The sequence below is a fragment of the Micropterus dolomieu genome, linkage group LG17, assembly GCF_021292245.1.
Source record: "Micropterus dolomieu isolate WLL.071019.BEF.003 ecotype Adirondacks linkage group LG17, ASM2129224v1, whole genome shotgun sequence".
Taxonomy (NCBI): Eukaryota; Metazoa; Chordata; class Actinopteri; order Centrarchiformes; family Centrarchidae; genus Micropterus; species Micropterus dolomieu.
In genome coordinates this window covers 8,326,615-8,340,223 of record NC_060166.1, presented here as the reverse complement: position 1 = coordinate 8,340,223, position 13,609 = coordinate 8,326,615, and the positions used below count along the sequence as shown (strand labels likewise).

The 13,609-nt window shown below is 40.0% G+C and overlaps 2 protein-coding genes across 4 annotated transcripts; one reads left to right on the top strand and one right to left on the bottom strand.

The window, feature by feature from the left end:
- Window positions 1-205: 205 nt before the first annotated feature.
- On the top strand, window positions 206-4,661 carry xaf1 (XIAP associated factor 1). 3 transcript variants are annotated; one of them, XM_046073275.1, is made up of 7 exons: window positions 206-320; window positions 1,870-2,005; window positions 2,082-2,138; window positions 2,739-2,967; window positions 3,069-3,136; window positions 4,044-4,289; window positions 4,378-4,661. In XM_046073275.1, exons 2-7 carry the CDS (start codon window positions 1,910-1,912, stop codon window positions 4,408-4,410), a joined length of 729 nt encoding a protein of 242 aa, XP_045929231.1. In that variant the 5' UTR covers window positions 206-320; window positions 1,870-1,909; the 3' UTR covers window positions 4,411-4,661. The 3 variants fall into 3 exon arrangements, with proteins under 3 accessions (XP_045929231.1, XP_045929229.1, XP_045929230.1); XM_046073273.1 differs by having other exon boundaries at window positions 224-400; XM_046073274.1 differs by lacking the exon at window positions 206-320 and adding an exon at window positions 1,471-1,574.
- Window positions 4,662-5,882: 1,221 nt separating this feature from the next.
- On the bottom strand, window positions 5,883-11,223 carry tekt1 (tektin 1). The gene is made up of 7 exons (XM_046073272.1): window positions 11,008-11,223; window positions 10,734-10,899; window positions 9,728-9,856; window positions 9,412-9,558; window positions 8,959-9,184; window positions 7,514-7,710; window positions 5,883-6,105 (listed from the first exon to the last, which is right to left on the bottom strand). The coding sequence occupies exons 1-7, from the start codon at window positions 11,219-11,221 to the stop codon at window positions 5,946-5,948; spliced, it is 1,239 nt and encodes a 412-aa protein (XP_045929228.1). The 5' UTR covers window positions 11,222-11,223; the 3' UTR covers window positions 5,883-5,945.
- Between the last annotated feature and the right edge of the window lie 2,386 nt (window positions 11,224-13,609).

Genomic DNA, 13,609 nt, shown 5'->3' with positions numbered 1-13,609 from the left:
TATGTATGTGTATACATATTTTCATTTTTCTGTGTTTTCTTAACTGCTCCCTGTGTCTAGTTGGTACAGCCTAGATAACTGATATCTAGCATGAAGACACTGTTCCCGCAGTATAATGAAGTCTCTCTCTGTGGTTCTGGGTTCACAGTTCTGGGTTGGTCAGAGTCGATCCCAGAGTAGACTGAAACCTGAAGAAACCATTATAGGAGAACTTAGGCGCCACCTTGCGGGAGATGCGTACGAACAGCATGCGGGGGTACAGATTATTTCACTTTCTGTTCTGGTGAATGGAAACGAACGTGTCAAGTAAGAAACTCCAGGTCAGTGTTTTTCTGTCCGTGGATCTTTAAAGATTTCTTTCAATGGAGAAGGAGGAAGCCACGCGCACCTGCGGCCAATGGTAAGAGTTAACCTTGTGTGGGTTTGTCGGGAGGAGGACATACCAAGTTACTTTAAAAATCTGGTTGTCAGAGTTTGTTTTGGTCACTGGCAGCTAACGTTCGTGTCACACACCGGTCATAGTTCAGCACAGAATTAGATGTAAGGAACGTGGTATGTAGGCTAACGCGTAGCGACTGTCCTGCAAGGTGCATTATGTAGGTTAACCTACGAAGATAATTTGTAAGAAATAGGAAGTCCTGTCATTCTAGGCCTGCCTGTAAATATCTGAGTTAAGTTGCCTTTCGCTTTCGGGCTACCTATTTTTAGAATCAGGCTCATTTTATGACAGGGGACACACGACCTGACCTTAGTCGATTGTTTACCAATGGGACACATGCTAACGTTACTGATACATTAGTTTGATCTCAGTTTTATCTGTGATGTGTCTTGGACGACGAGTCATGCTGTTAAAGTTAATAAATGCCTATGTTAAATAGCCTATATAGGCTATTAATTGCATAAAACATTTCACAATAGCCACCAATGTTCGAATTACAAGGGAAATTAACAGTATCCACCTTTATGGCAATAATTCTCTCTGTTCTGATACAGACATTCTAAACAAAAGGCTGAATTTGAAGTATACTATGGGCAAACACTTCTGTTATCATGCAGACTACAGAGAAGGAGCGAACACCTATAACATTAAAATCACTAATATCTATTATAGTTTTTCTCAACTGCTGTACAGTTCCTGGAATCAATCATCATTTTCTTAAATCTTTACACACAATTTTTGAACCACACCCAACGGTACAAACATCTAACTTTCCAACTCCAGGGTCCAATTCAAACATTGGCCCACAGACAACATGATGAACTATGGTGGCACAATTTAATAAGCGATTACTTGTCTTTATTGTTGTCCTAGTTTTCCTCTTCCTCTGCTGTATTGCAACTTTAGCATTGTAAGGTACAAAGTACACAGACATGGCTCTTGAACCTATTCATTGATCCTGTAATTCTGATTAACAAGTTTGAGGCTAAGTGTTTGCACCTGGGGAAAGGAGTTTAGGTTGTGATGACTTATATTGAGAGCATGTGTTTGCTGAATGAGTATCTAGTGCAATGAATAATTTATTTGGCCACTTTTGGTTATGGTTTTGTAGAAAACGTTTGGAATAGTGAAACAGGTGAACAGTGTTTAAGGTTATAGAAAATGTATTTGTGTTTTTGGGAAGGAGGTAAGGGTTTAGGTTTTGTGTTTTAGCGAAAAACTGTAAGATCCAGGTGTATTTTAAATAATAATAAAAAATGTAACATTTTGTCTTTCTCAAAACTGACAATCCTTCAGCGAAAAGAAAAATACATAATCCTCCCCCTTTTCTGACCCCACCCCTCTTATAAAGTTCTCACTGTATATATTCAGTTGCTTACTATATCTTATTTCAGGACAGTTTTATTGAAACCTCTCCCTCTCTCTTAAAGCCACAGAGAGGTTGCAGAGACCAACTTCGCTCTACATGAAATGCACTGCAGCCGCTTCTTATGTCTCTGTCCTGACTGTGATGAAGCAGTTCCCAGAGACCTACTGAACCAACACAGGGAGGAGCAGCACACCCAGGTATACACACAAACAAACACACATACACCACCTGACAGTGTATTCTCTGTAGGTTTACACCTGTGCTTGTTTGCAGGTGAGATGCTCCAAGTGTAACCAGAAGATGGAGCGTCGGTACCTAATGGATCATGAGGTAAGCCCAGTGGTACTGTTAGCGTGGACCAAAGGTATAGTATATTATTTTACAGCATATCAAGGTAGCAAGGGGATTTATTTATCATTATACAACACAAGGTTGGACAACAAAATAAAAGGAAAACATCTCTAACGTAACACGCATTATTATTTGTTTATTTTCATTTGTATCCAATAACCAATAGTATAAGCAAAAACATTTTACTATTGAGAGAGAGAGAAGATAAAGACAACGAGGATGTCACAGTGATGTCACTAGGGTTATGTCACATTGGACACCACAATTTGTTGACCTGCGTAGCGCATACAGCCTGTGGTAGCGTTACAAACAGGGGACATGGAGTTTGAAAGATGTAGGTTTTCCAGGCAGGTAGGGGCTGTAATAAAACACAGATCTTGTTGCATTATGGGGAGAAAAAAAGCTTAAGCCACACTAGGGACTAAAAGTTAGAATTGCAAATATTTAGTAATAATTTTAGCTTTATTCTTGGTAATGTGGAAACGCTTCCGAAGGAGTAACACTGGCAGATATTAGCTTTGACAGATGCTAAGTATGGGTTAATATGTACCCTGGGTCTGACTCTCCTCTGTCTCCCAGTCTGATGAGTGTGTGGAGCGTCTGCAGAGCTGCCAGTTCTGCGAGCTGGAGCTGCCATGGAAGGACCTGGCTGCACACCGTCTGGTCTGCGGGAGTCGCACCGAGCTCTGCAGGGACTGTGGCCGCTACGTCACCCTGAGGGACCTGCCCGAGCACGGCTTGACCTGCTCAGCCGCTGGCAATGGCTCAGGTCCTCCTCAAGCTACCAGCAAACCACCTCCAAACAAGAGTAAGTGCGTGTAGGCTGTTGACTTCCAGAATACTTTTTAAATCTAACTATTACTATGGGTATTCTCTTTAACTATTACCACGGCGGTTTTCTTTTCACAGCAAAAATAACAATGCAGTGCCGCAGATGTATGGCATCTTTTCCAGCTGAGGATAAAGATGAACATGAGGTATGTGATCTGTGCAAGCAGAAAATGATGAGCGCACATAAGAATGACAGTAACATGTCATGCAAATTGTTGTCAACATCTGTTGGATTAAGTGGCTAAAATCACTGTTTTTATAAAAATAATGGGTCAAACGAAAATGTGAAGATAATGTGAGAGGGAGAGAGAGATACAGTGAGTTTTAGCTCATTGTTTAGCTGTCTGGCTAGCTGTTTGGTTTACTCGCACGTTTTCAGTAAAAAAGTCACACCCATAGACTGTGTAAAAGAAGTGTACGTAGCCACTGTGAAATCACCAATTGGTTTGCCGATTACTGTTTTTGAAGCATCGGGTTTGGTATTTTGGCCGCCGCAATCTTGTTTTTTTGGAACCATATTTGGACAAGAGGGTGGAGCTGGGGAGAGATACGCATTGCTACACCTGATGCCTTGTCACTCACAAGGTAGCCATGCCCTGCTTCATCGTCTAATTTCCGATAAATGGGAAAATAATTCACTAAATGAACATTATGCTGTATTGAAGAAGACTTGAAATTTGCGATTGAGACCATAAAGTCATTAGGAAAGTGGGAAGTGGAGTCATTTTCTCATAGACTTCTATACAATCGCCCACTACTGGCTATTAGAAAGAATGCAGGTTTAAGGCATTTAGCATTGGCCTCCCTTTTCAGACCCGTAGGCTGTGTCTACTACTTTCATACAGTCTATGCTCACATCAGACCAGGTAAGGCTATAGCAGGAAAATTCCTGAATGTATTGAATTGAACAAACGTGTGTTTCACTGCGTAGTAATTCAACTTTTAATTTGCAAGAGAAGTGTCATTGTCTCGCTTTAAGCCCACGTCCACTATACAGCCTTTTTCAACAAGCACTCATTAAAGTAATACCTTTGTCTGTATCCCCCAAACCAGCTGAAGTGTGTATCAGCAGCCACGTGGGAAGATAAAGAGGCTAATTCACAGGTGGAAAAAAGGGAGGATGACGTTGATTTCTCCAGACAGGGGGCCACGCCCTGGCTAAGCCGCAATTTTAAGGCAAGCTCCCAGTCAGGCAGACCCAGCGGTGGTCCCTGGGGTGATGCAGATGACCCACACCAGATCAACACCTGCCCCCACTGTCATCTGGCCCTGCCCCTCTGCACACTACAGTGGCATCAGGTAACATTCCCGCGTCACACAAGATTTGTGTATACGTTGTTGAAAGGTTCCTATGTTAAGCGTTTCCCCCTCTCCCCTTTGTTTTTAGGCGAAGTGCCAAATCCACCTTCTCCTGAAATAAAGCGAGAGCTCCTCTGAATGGAAATGCTGCTTGAGAGACCTTTGATCAAAATGGTCAGGGGCTGGAAGACGTGTATTTGGGCTGTTGAAATGTAGTTTTGTTATAGGCCAATTTAGGATTTATTTAATGTTTAAATGAAAGTTAACATTTTCTTTGTAGTTTTAAGAAAGTGTTTTGTTTTTTTTAACTTCTGACACTCCTTATGACTTTGTGATTTTCCTTTTGTTAAATACAAATACCAAACTGTTAAATGTCTCTGTCTAAATCAATGAATAGCATGTTCAAACATAAACTGTTTACAGTACTGGCAGTGGTTGTGGCTGGGCCTATATAATATTATTTCTGCCCTGCCTGACTGACTCTCTATTAAAATCACACATAACAGGTAACACAAAGCTCTAACAGGCCCTGCCTTGGTTAACGTTCTTCACTCTGCCTTTCTGCCTGTCAAATCTCTCGTCATGTTCAAATATGCAGTCAGTCCAGGTACACACACACACAGACTCCTGTCTCTCCGTCAAAATCTGTTAATACAAATTAACATACAGCAGAAACAAAATCCAAGTGTGTAATTATCTTGGTCTATACCTGGTCCTGTGTTAGTAGTAGAAAAGGTAATAGTGTATTTAGAGTAAGAGGGCAATATCAGATTAAGCTAACATGGCCAATGTTATTTAAGCTAATGTTGTTAGCATTACGTTTTGCATGTTCTCCCCGCATCCGTGTAGGTTCTCTGGCTTCCTCCCACCATCCAAAGACAATTGGTATCTCTGAAATTGTCCTGAAATGTGTGTGGATGTGAGTGTGGCCCTGCGATGGACCTGAGCAGTTGACGATGGATGGATGGATGGTATATCGCGTTGTCTTTGTGAAATGTCCTTGCTAACCAAGTTTAAATTGTTATCAAATGCCATTTTGTTAACAGTCTGATATGTCAACGATATTTAATCTTTTACTCATCAGTCTAGTTAAGCAAGTAATATTTTAGCAAGCTAACTACGCAACAGTTTACCTGTCAGTTAGTGGGTATAAATATGTAGTTATAGTTAATCTCTATGTAAGAACTAGAATTAAGTGCCGTGTAAATCTACACTTTGTATGCACAACTGCAGGTGCAGCCGGTTCCAGGTCATCTTTTCACTGGTTACTTTTTGCAGCTTCTGCCACATTACAAATCATTAAGTGAAATATAGAGATATTTTATAAATTTGATTCAGTCTGAAATGCAACAACACAGACAAGTGTGTAATTATCATCCACAGATCATTTTTGAAAATAAAAACTGATTATGGATTTTAGGTAAAATTCATGAGGGCCTCAGACCAACTCATAGCCTTGGAACAAGTGTAATTTATCAGACAGCACTAAAAACACAAAATCATACAGCTCTCAGACTGAAGACCTTAAATAAAGGAAACACAATGTGAAACAAAATGTTTAGACCATATAAAAGAGAACTAAATCTACACACATATTTTAAAGAGAATTTTAATACAACTGCATTTTGAAAGTAATACTTGGTATAGGTGGACCTTTCAGAAGTTATGTATGATAATGGTCTCCCTGTGCTGGGCGCAGATGACCTCGTCAATGTAGAGAGAGTTGGCCTTGATCTCCATGTTTTCCTGCAGCTCCAGCTGGCAGCGGACCAGAGCCCTCTGCTCCTTCTCTGACTGGGCCACTGCCTCATGCAGTCTGAGAGTACAGAGATAAAGACATGCCACATGATGACCAAGTGGTTACATCTGTAAACATTACATCAGCTAACATGATGAGAACGGTGATAGAAAACAGGAGATCAATATGTCATCACATCTATGCATCCGTCCAAATCAGCCACTAACAACATGGTAGGTACTTTCTACTTTCTGTGTTTTCTTTTTCTACAAAACCTTCATTACGCTGTCATATACACTATGTTAAAAAAACATTATCATCATGATTGAAATCTTCTCATTTCTTGTATTTATATTCTAGATGTCTTGGTTATAGCCTCTGTAAACTAGCAGCTGTAATAGCTGTGTCCACACAGGTATCATTAAACTTTCCACACAACTTTCAACCACAGGTGTTTCTTTTGTCCCGCTGCTAATGTGGTGACTTTGTCTGTGTGTTGCAGCATTTATTAAAACATGTTTATGTCATATTATACCAACAGAATAGGCCAATAGTGTGGGTCAGAAAGACAGAGGTGTGATTCAGCCAGATGTTTGAGAAGGTGTTTCTGGACATCTCTATTAGAAACATTAGTCTCAGGTCAGCTGATAAAGTCTCATGCCAAATGCCATGCGCTTTGTTCAGATAATGCAGGAGGAGGGCAGAGATAATTGGGGAGAAGACCAGACCACAGGTACAGATCACATTATTAAGTCTTCTCCTTGGACTAGGAAAGGAAGCTGCATGCTTATATTAAGAGAGAGGCTGATATTTATTTTGGCCTGTCTCCTAAGGAGGTCAGTGTAGTAGGTGTCAGTAAAAAGCACTCGAAATGCAGATCTCTCATACTGTTCTTACTAAAACAAATTTAAATTCATTTCAAAATGTGACATTTGTATAGCCTAGGCCTATTCTGTAAAACCCTTTTCATTTTTTATTTTCATTTTCTTATCTTTTTTATTCCTCCCTGTTTTAGGTGCACACATTTGCATATTTATATTATATATTTATAATATATCCTTAATATAATATGAAATATTCTAAACTATTCAAGTTTGGGCTGTCAGGTTACTTTTGAAACTGAATATTTGAAATAAAAATGTAATTTAAATTTTAAAGATAAAGGACAAATGATGTCACAGTCACAAGGTCACAGTCATGTTTATTTATTAAATACAAAAAATCTAGCTTGGATTGTTGTGTTACTTTTGTCCCAGCTGATGGGGTCGAAAGTAAAAATATGCCAGTTATGTTTAAAGTGAAATTATACGTAAGTTGTTCTACATTTGTACAAAATATCACCTGAAATTGATAGACCACACCTGTGAGTTAGTGACCACAGCAAAAATATATCTCTGTCTGAAACATTATCTTTTAAAATCGGGTTTTTCTGAAAAATGGTACTTTCGCCCCTGCTCTCCCCTACATCTAAGTGTCCTGGGCTTACTTGGTGATGTGAGCCCCGAGCTGCTGGACCTCTGCGAGGAGCTGGGACTGTGCTGGATCGTAGCATTGCTCTTTGGCAGGCCTCTGGCGGCGCAAAGCCAGCCGGGCCTGGGCCAAACTCAGAACATGTTCATTCTCTGTGATGGCCACTTGGAGATCCTCTCTGACCCTCTGCTGGCTGGCAAGCTCAGACAGAATCTAGAGGGGATAGAGGTGTCACGCCAGGGTCAACCAGTATTCAGAAGTACATGAAGCTATTGCTTCTATGACACAAAACAGTTCTATAAATGTTTTGAGAATAATAAATAGATGTATTTCCATGTTTTTGGTCATGTCTCAGGCTGGTGAACTCTGGACTGAAGTTCTTCTTATTTATTAAGAATGTTTTGAAGGTTTCCTTGCAAGAGAATCATAAGACTTCAATATTGAGTAATCTCTGAGGATTGTAGACATTCACATTTGCTGAATGTTCTTTTGGTCACGGCAAGGAAATGTATAACTGCACATTGGCTGAGTGAGGAAGCACCTTGCAGACAAAAAGGAATAGCATGAAATTACCAATATACTGAAAGCGAAAAAATATTGCGAAAAATATTGTTTTTTTATGTCATTTAATATTTTATGTTATGTTAAGTAATAGTGCAACTTCAAGTCCGTTATTATTCACTCACTTTTTAAATAAATTTCTTTCTACCAAAGAAATAGTGCCTATATAAACCTGACTAGGAGAAAGGTTGTTTCGTTTTTTGCAATTTGGGTGTAGCAACTCTTTAAAGATTGTACGGTCTTAGCAGTATTACCATGCTAAAGTCTTTAAACCCACAGTCAGAGCCAATTACTTCTATATCCACCAATGATGAATTGAACGATACTTTACAGCGAGATTATAGATATTTTAAAAGAAGAAATATTACATTCTTCTTTCAAATAAAAAGTTGCATTAAGTAACCACAAAACACACGTTTGCTTAATTCAGTACATTGTTAGCGTACTTAAGATACTGCAAAATAAACATTTTGTGCGTGCTATGTGATGGTACAAGAGGCAGTAACATCATTTCATGTGTATTAATTATGTAAATAAAAAACAATGTGATGTTTTGATGTTAAAAAATCTTATTCTTTGTCTGTTGGCAGGGTGGAAAGGCCTCTTAAACAGCATTTAAACCATGTGCTATTGAAGCAACATTAGTATCGACTCCAGTATGAGCCCATGAAATCCAATAGTCCATTTGAAAAAGTCCATCACATTATTACCCATCCTTAATGAAAGGATCATCTCTGGTCAGCTAATATCTGAATTTTAATAAAAACTCACTTCTGTTTTGAAAAATCATTCATTGTCCTTCTCTCTCTTCATTATTATATCTGCCTTCTACTGTCTGACTTTTTTTCCCTTCACATCATTCTGTCTGTGAAATATATACCATATACTCGTCTGCCCTACCTCGGGCAGCTGATCCTCCATCTGGCCCTTGGCAGACTTGATCTCCTGGACGTTCAGCTGAAAGGCTGCTGTTGTGGCCTGGACCTGTTTCTGCATGTCTGCGGCCGTCTGCTGCAAGAGAGACTCCACCAGGGCCCGTAGTTTCTCAGAGTTGTTCTTCTGCTGCTCCGCTTTGGCTATGTTGATGTCTGAGATGTTCGCCCACTGCTTTTGAGTCACCGCCAAGCTGGGAGAGGGAGAGGTTTAAAAATGTATGAAGCCCTGGATCAAACAAAATTACTTTTTCCAGACTTCGCAAATCTTTTGAAGAGAACATGACTGATCCCCTTCTTGACACACACTGGCAATGATTTCAAATCATCCGAAAATGTTGAATTTCCAAAGGTCTTAAAAACGTAGACAACATATCATTTTCTTGTCTTTTTTGGAGTAAACAAGAGCATGGCAGTTCACCTCGGCAGAACAGTTTTGGTGTTTTTGGACTTATGCAGGTTGTCGATGGAATGGGTGGTCATTAAGGCACAGGAGTTGTCGATACACTGAGCCTCAGATTTCGCCTTCAGATCCTGCTCTAGGTGGTACTTGGCAGATCGGTTCAATCTGGAACACAAAACAGCATGTTTTGTCTCAGTCTTACTGGCAACTCTATCCAGTGATATGATTTTACTTCTAGATTTCAAGACAATAAATGTTGAATACAAAAGGTCTGCATACTTTTGAAATCCCCTTCACAGAGTCTATATAATCATACCTAGTCCGTCTCCCTTACCGTATCTGCTCAGTGATCTGCTCTAATACACGCTGCAGAAGGGAAGCCACGCCCTCAATCACCTCCCTCTCCTTCAGCAGCTCTCTGTCCACCTCATCATGCAGCTTAACAGAGGCCATGCGTTTCATTCTGCAGGCAACAGACAAAAAATAACTCACTCATCTGCTTGTCCTTACTGCTACACCTTTCACATAAATACTTTGATCAACCCTCTTTCTTCCCTGAAAAAAACTAAATAGTGTTGGAGCCCTAATTCTGCCTGTGTCCAACAAAGAATGCATTTTTTACACAGAACACGGACTGCGGATTTTGTCCCCTATTTCTGACAGTGTAGTCATGCTACAAAGGAATCTTGGCACACAGACAGAGTATAGAGAGGAGGAATGATTACAGCGCCCAGTAACTCTCTCAACACACATGCCATGTGATAAAGATAAATTTGAAAAATCCAAACCTATGTTTAAATCTGTTTTTGAGCAATTTCCTTGTGATAAAGTTTAACATGTTTTACTATACAAATAACAAGCAGTTCCTGAACACATCATTAGTTTTGGTCTAAGGTTTAGGGTTAGCCTGACCTTCAGGTCCTGCAAAGGATCCCCCATTGTAAACTCTGCACCCTTCGCAGGAACCAGCCCTTAAATTAGTCTGCAGGTTCTGTGTGTTAGCCCTGTAACAGACTGGTGACCTGTCCAGGGGTAGAGCCTGCCTCTCACCCAAAGCATCCTGCATTTAGGTGCCACACCATTATTAATAAATGAGTTACAATTGTGTTTGACAAGTCAAAACTTCTGCATAGATTTGCAGGTAAGCTTCACAAAAACAGAAAGTGGTGTTGAAAGTTTAGACTTTATGTATAGAGTTACTGAACACTAACAATAACTATCAAATCTAAAAGACAGGTTAGATGTGAGTAGTAAGGGAAGTTTCAGAGGTTAAGTAGCAAAATATAACTGATCTACTGATTGCTCATGTTCCTCTCTTCCCGATCATTTTCCAGCTTAACCTGTCCTGCAGACAGAGAACGGTGACTCTCAGAGGCTCTTTGCAAGCCTCCAGGGCTTTCACCACTCTGGCGTTCACTGCTGTGAGGTCATCAATCTCAACAACAATCTCCTCCAACTTCAGCTCCAACTCCTTCTTCAGAAACTCAATGTCTCTGACCCGCTGATCTGCACAGTGGAAGAAAAAACACAACAGTCCACCTCTGTAGTCTTTGCAATATCATCTTTATTGCTAGCTGATGACACAGACTAGCTGATCTTTATTTTCTTACTCACCTAGACGCATGTTGTCATCATTTTGCATTCGTTTGCAAGCTTTGTCAGTTTCCAAGATCAGCTTCAAGCACTCTGCTCTGAAGAGCTCGGAGCGGTTCCGGGCCTCAACGTTCACTAGACTGGGTCTACCACCATGAGTGCGGTCCGGGACAGACATGGTTCTCCACTGGTGGTCTGTCACTGAGAGTAAGTTACAGGCAGGTAGGAAGAACATGGTGACAGAGGCTGAAAACATTTCAAAACCAGAGGACAATGGAGACCATACAGATTTTACTAGACACCCACTGATTGTTTATGTAAGACGTCCAAAATGTAAAACACAATCTGCGCAAATGTCGTGTTGAATGGAAATCTTGGACGACATTCATGCCTGAAACACCGGGGTCATGCTTGTTAGCATAGGTGTCATTTACACTGGGGACGCAGGGGACATGTCCCCACCACTTTTTGAAATGGCTGATTTTAACCCCATCACTTTTTGAAAGTATTTGTTAAATGGTTCTGATAAATTGCTTGCAACAAGAAATAACAAATAAAATGCTTTGAGAAAGGTTTATTTGCACAATAAGAAACATGCAATGCAGTGTAAATATCTAAGAAACGAATGTGCATTGTCCAAGAAAGCAACTTAAGCTAAAAAGAAAATTTTTTTGATTACTACATTATATTACATTATATTTAGCATTGTCACCTGACACCTGAATTTTGTGTGTCCCTTTATATATATAAAAAAGACATTTCAACCATAAATTGGTCCGGAAAATGTTTCTAAAATGCAGAAAATTAAGTGTTTAATGCTCAAAATCTTCTGGCGAAGGATCCCCAGACTCCCCAAATCGTATCTCACAGTAGTGAATATTTATTCTAATATCTTATTGTTTTGTTCACGCCTCAGGAGCAAGTGTATCACTGCACCCCTAATCTGAGCCCTTAAATGTACCACTTTTCAGCACAAAGTGACGTCCTTGCTTGTTAGGAGATTCAAGCTAGCTAACAAATGTATCATCTGAAAAGCCCGGCCATCGCTACTGAGAAGGGGGTTTAATCTTTAAATCCAATGTAACATGTAATTTAATGTCAAAAACAACTCAGTATTGAAGATGATCATATCGATTGAACAGTCCGGGCATAATTCGAATGTTTGATTTTGATATTAACGGATGTTTCTGCTTTGTTTTGTTTGCTACTTTATTTGTATAGAGGTGGATGTTATGTTAGCCAAGATTGTTCCCGTTCATTTTGTCTTCGTAAAATAGAAAGTTTAAATAAAACACGTGTCGTATAGTCCTTAAAAACTATTATATTGCTGTGAAAACACTTGACTTGTGTTAATAATAGCTAAAGTTACTTTAAAGAAACTAACGTTAGCAACCGCCTGAGTTGACTTGACGCAACTGTTAGCCAACTGCTGGTTTGAAAGAGACTTTACAGACGTGTTGTTTCTCACTGGCATTACGACGTTACCCAAAAAACAGACATTACAGCAAAACACAGTCTCGTCTGTATCCATACCTTAATATACATAAATTCAGCTTACATACTACAGTTCAGTGCTTTCAGGACAGTACACAGATCAGTGCTGTAGGACTAATAATTCTCTGCATATTTCTAAATAAACAGCTCTTTATCCAATACAACATAGTGTTTTTAAAACTAAGAAATTGGAAAGGGAGGACAGAGTCAGATCATCTTCTCTTATTGAAAGGAATAGTTCACCTCTATAAATTTGAATTTCTCTTTATTTCTGTATTAAAGAAAATGTCTGTATGTTGTCATACAGACAAACGCATGTTGTCATCATTTTGCATTCGTTTGCAAGCTTTGTCAGTTTCCAAGATCAGCTTCAAGCACTCTGCTCTGAAGAGCTCGGAGCGGTTCCGGGCCTCAACGTTCACTAGACTGGGTCTACCACCATGAGTGCGGTCCGGGACAGACATGGTTCTCCACTGGTGGTCTGTCACTGAGAGTAAGTTACAGGCAGGTAGGAAGAACATGGTGACAGAGGCTGAAAACATTTCAAAACCAGAGGACAATGGAGACCATACAGATTTTACTAGACACCCACTGATTGTTTATGTATGTGAAATAGCGTAATAAAGAGACTCAATATGTACAATGGTTCAGTGTGACGCGTCTTCAGTGTAAATGCTCATGTTTCAGCCTGCTGCGGCGTTTTAGTTGTTTTGGTGGGTCTGGTTTGTTTGTTTTAGTGGTATACGCCGCAATACATACCTTGTTCCGTGCGGCTGAAAAACACCGAGACGTCTCTGTTTTTACGTGTCTGACTCTCGCTCCAGCTAAACTGTAACTAAACAAATGGTCGCCGTGGCAACGGACGACGCAGGTCATTGTTGGTCACAGCGGAAACGGCCAGTTTCTCTGCATCGCCCATAATCACTATGTTTATGCTTGACTGTTGATGATATTCAAGTGTAGGTCATTGGCTAGAAGCTACTTTTGATTGAACCTGAGGATGAAAAAGATCTAACGTTATCACTGGACACGAACAAGCTGCCCGCAATTCTGCTCCTAATGACTAATAATAAAAACAGAACGGAATAGATCACTAAGGCTTAATCAATAAACCACGCAAAGAATGCAG

Bases quoted from the DNA above. Each gene is read 5' to 3' on its own strand.
- xaf1 (XM_046073273.1), top strand. From the start codon at position 363: ATGGAGAAGGAGGAAGCCACGCGCACCTGCGGCCAATG. The intron at 401-1,869 runs GTAAGAGTTAAC...TCTCTCTTAAAG, and splicing joins ACGCGCACCTGCGGCCAATG to CCACAGAGAGGTTGCAGAGA. The intron at 2,006-2,081 runs GTATACACACAA...GCTTGTTTGCAG, and splicing joins GGGAGGAGCAGCACACCCAG to GTGAGATGCTCCAAGTGTAA.
- tekt1 (XM_046073272.1), bottom strand. From the start codon at position 11,221: ATGTTCTTCCTACCTGCCTGTAACTTACTCTCAGTGACAGACCACCAG. The intron at 9,559-9,727 runs GTAAGGGAGACG...TTTGTGTTCCAG, and splicing joins CAGATCACTGAGCAGATACG to ATTGAACCGATCTGCCAAGT. The intron at 9,185-9,411 runs GTGAACTGCCAT...TCCCTCTCCCAG, and splicing joins ACCAAAACTGTTCTGCCGAG to CTTGGCGGTGACTCAAAAGC.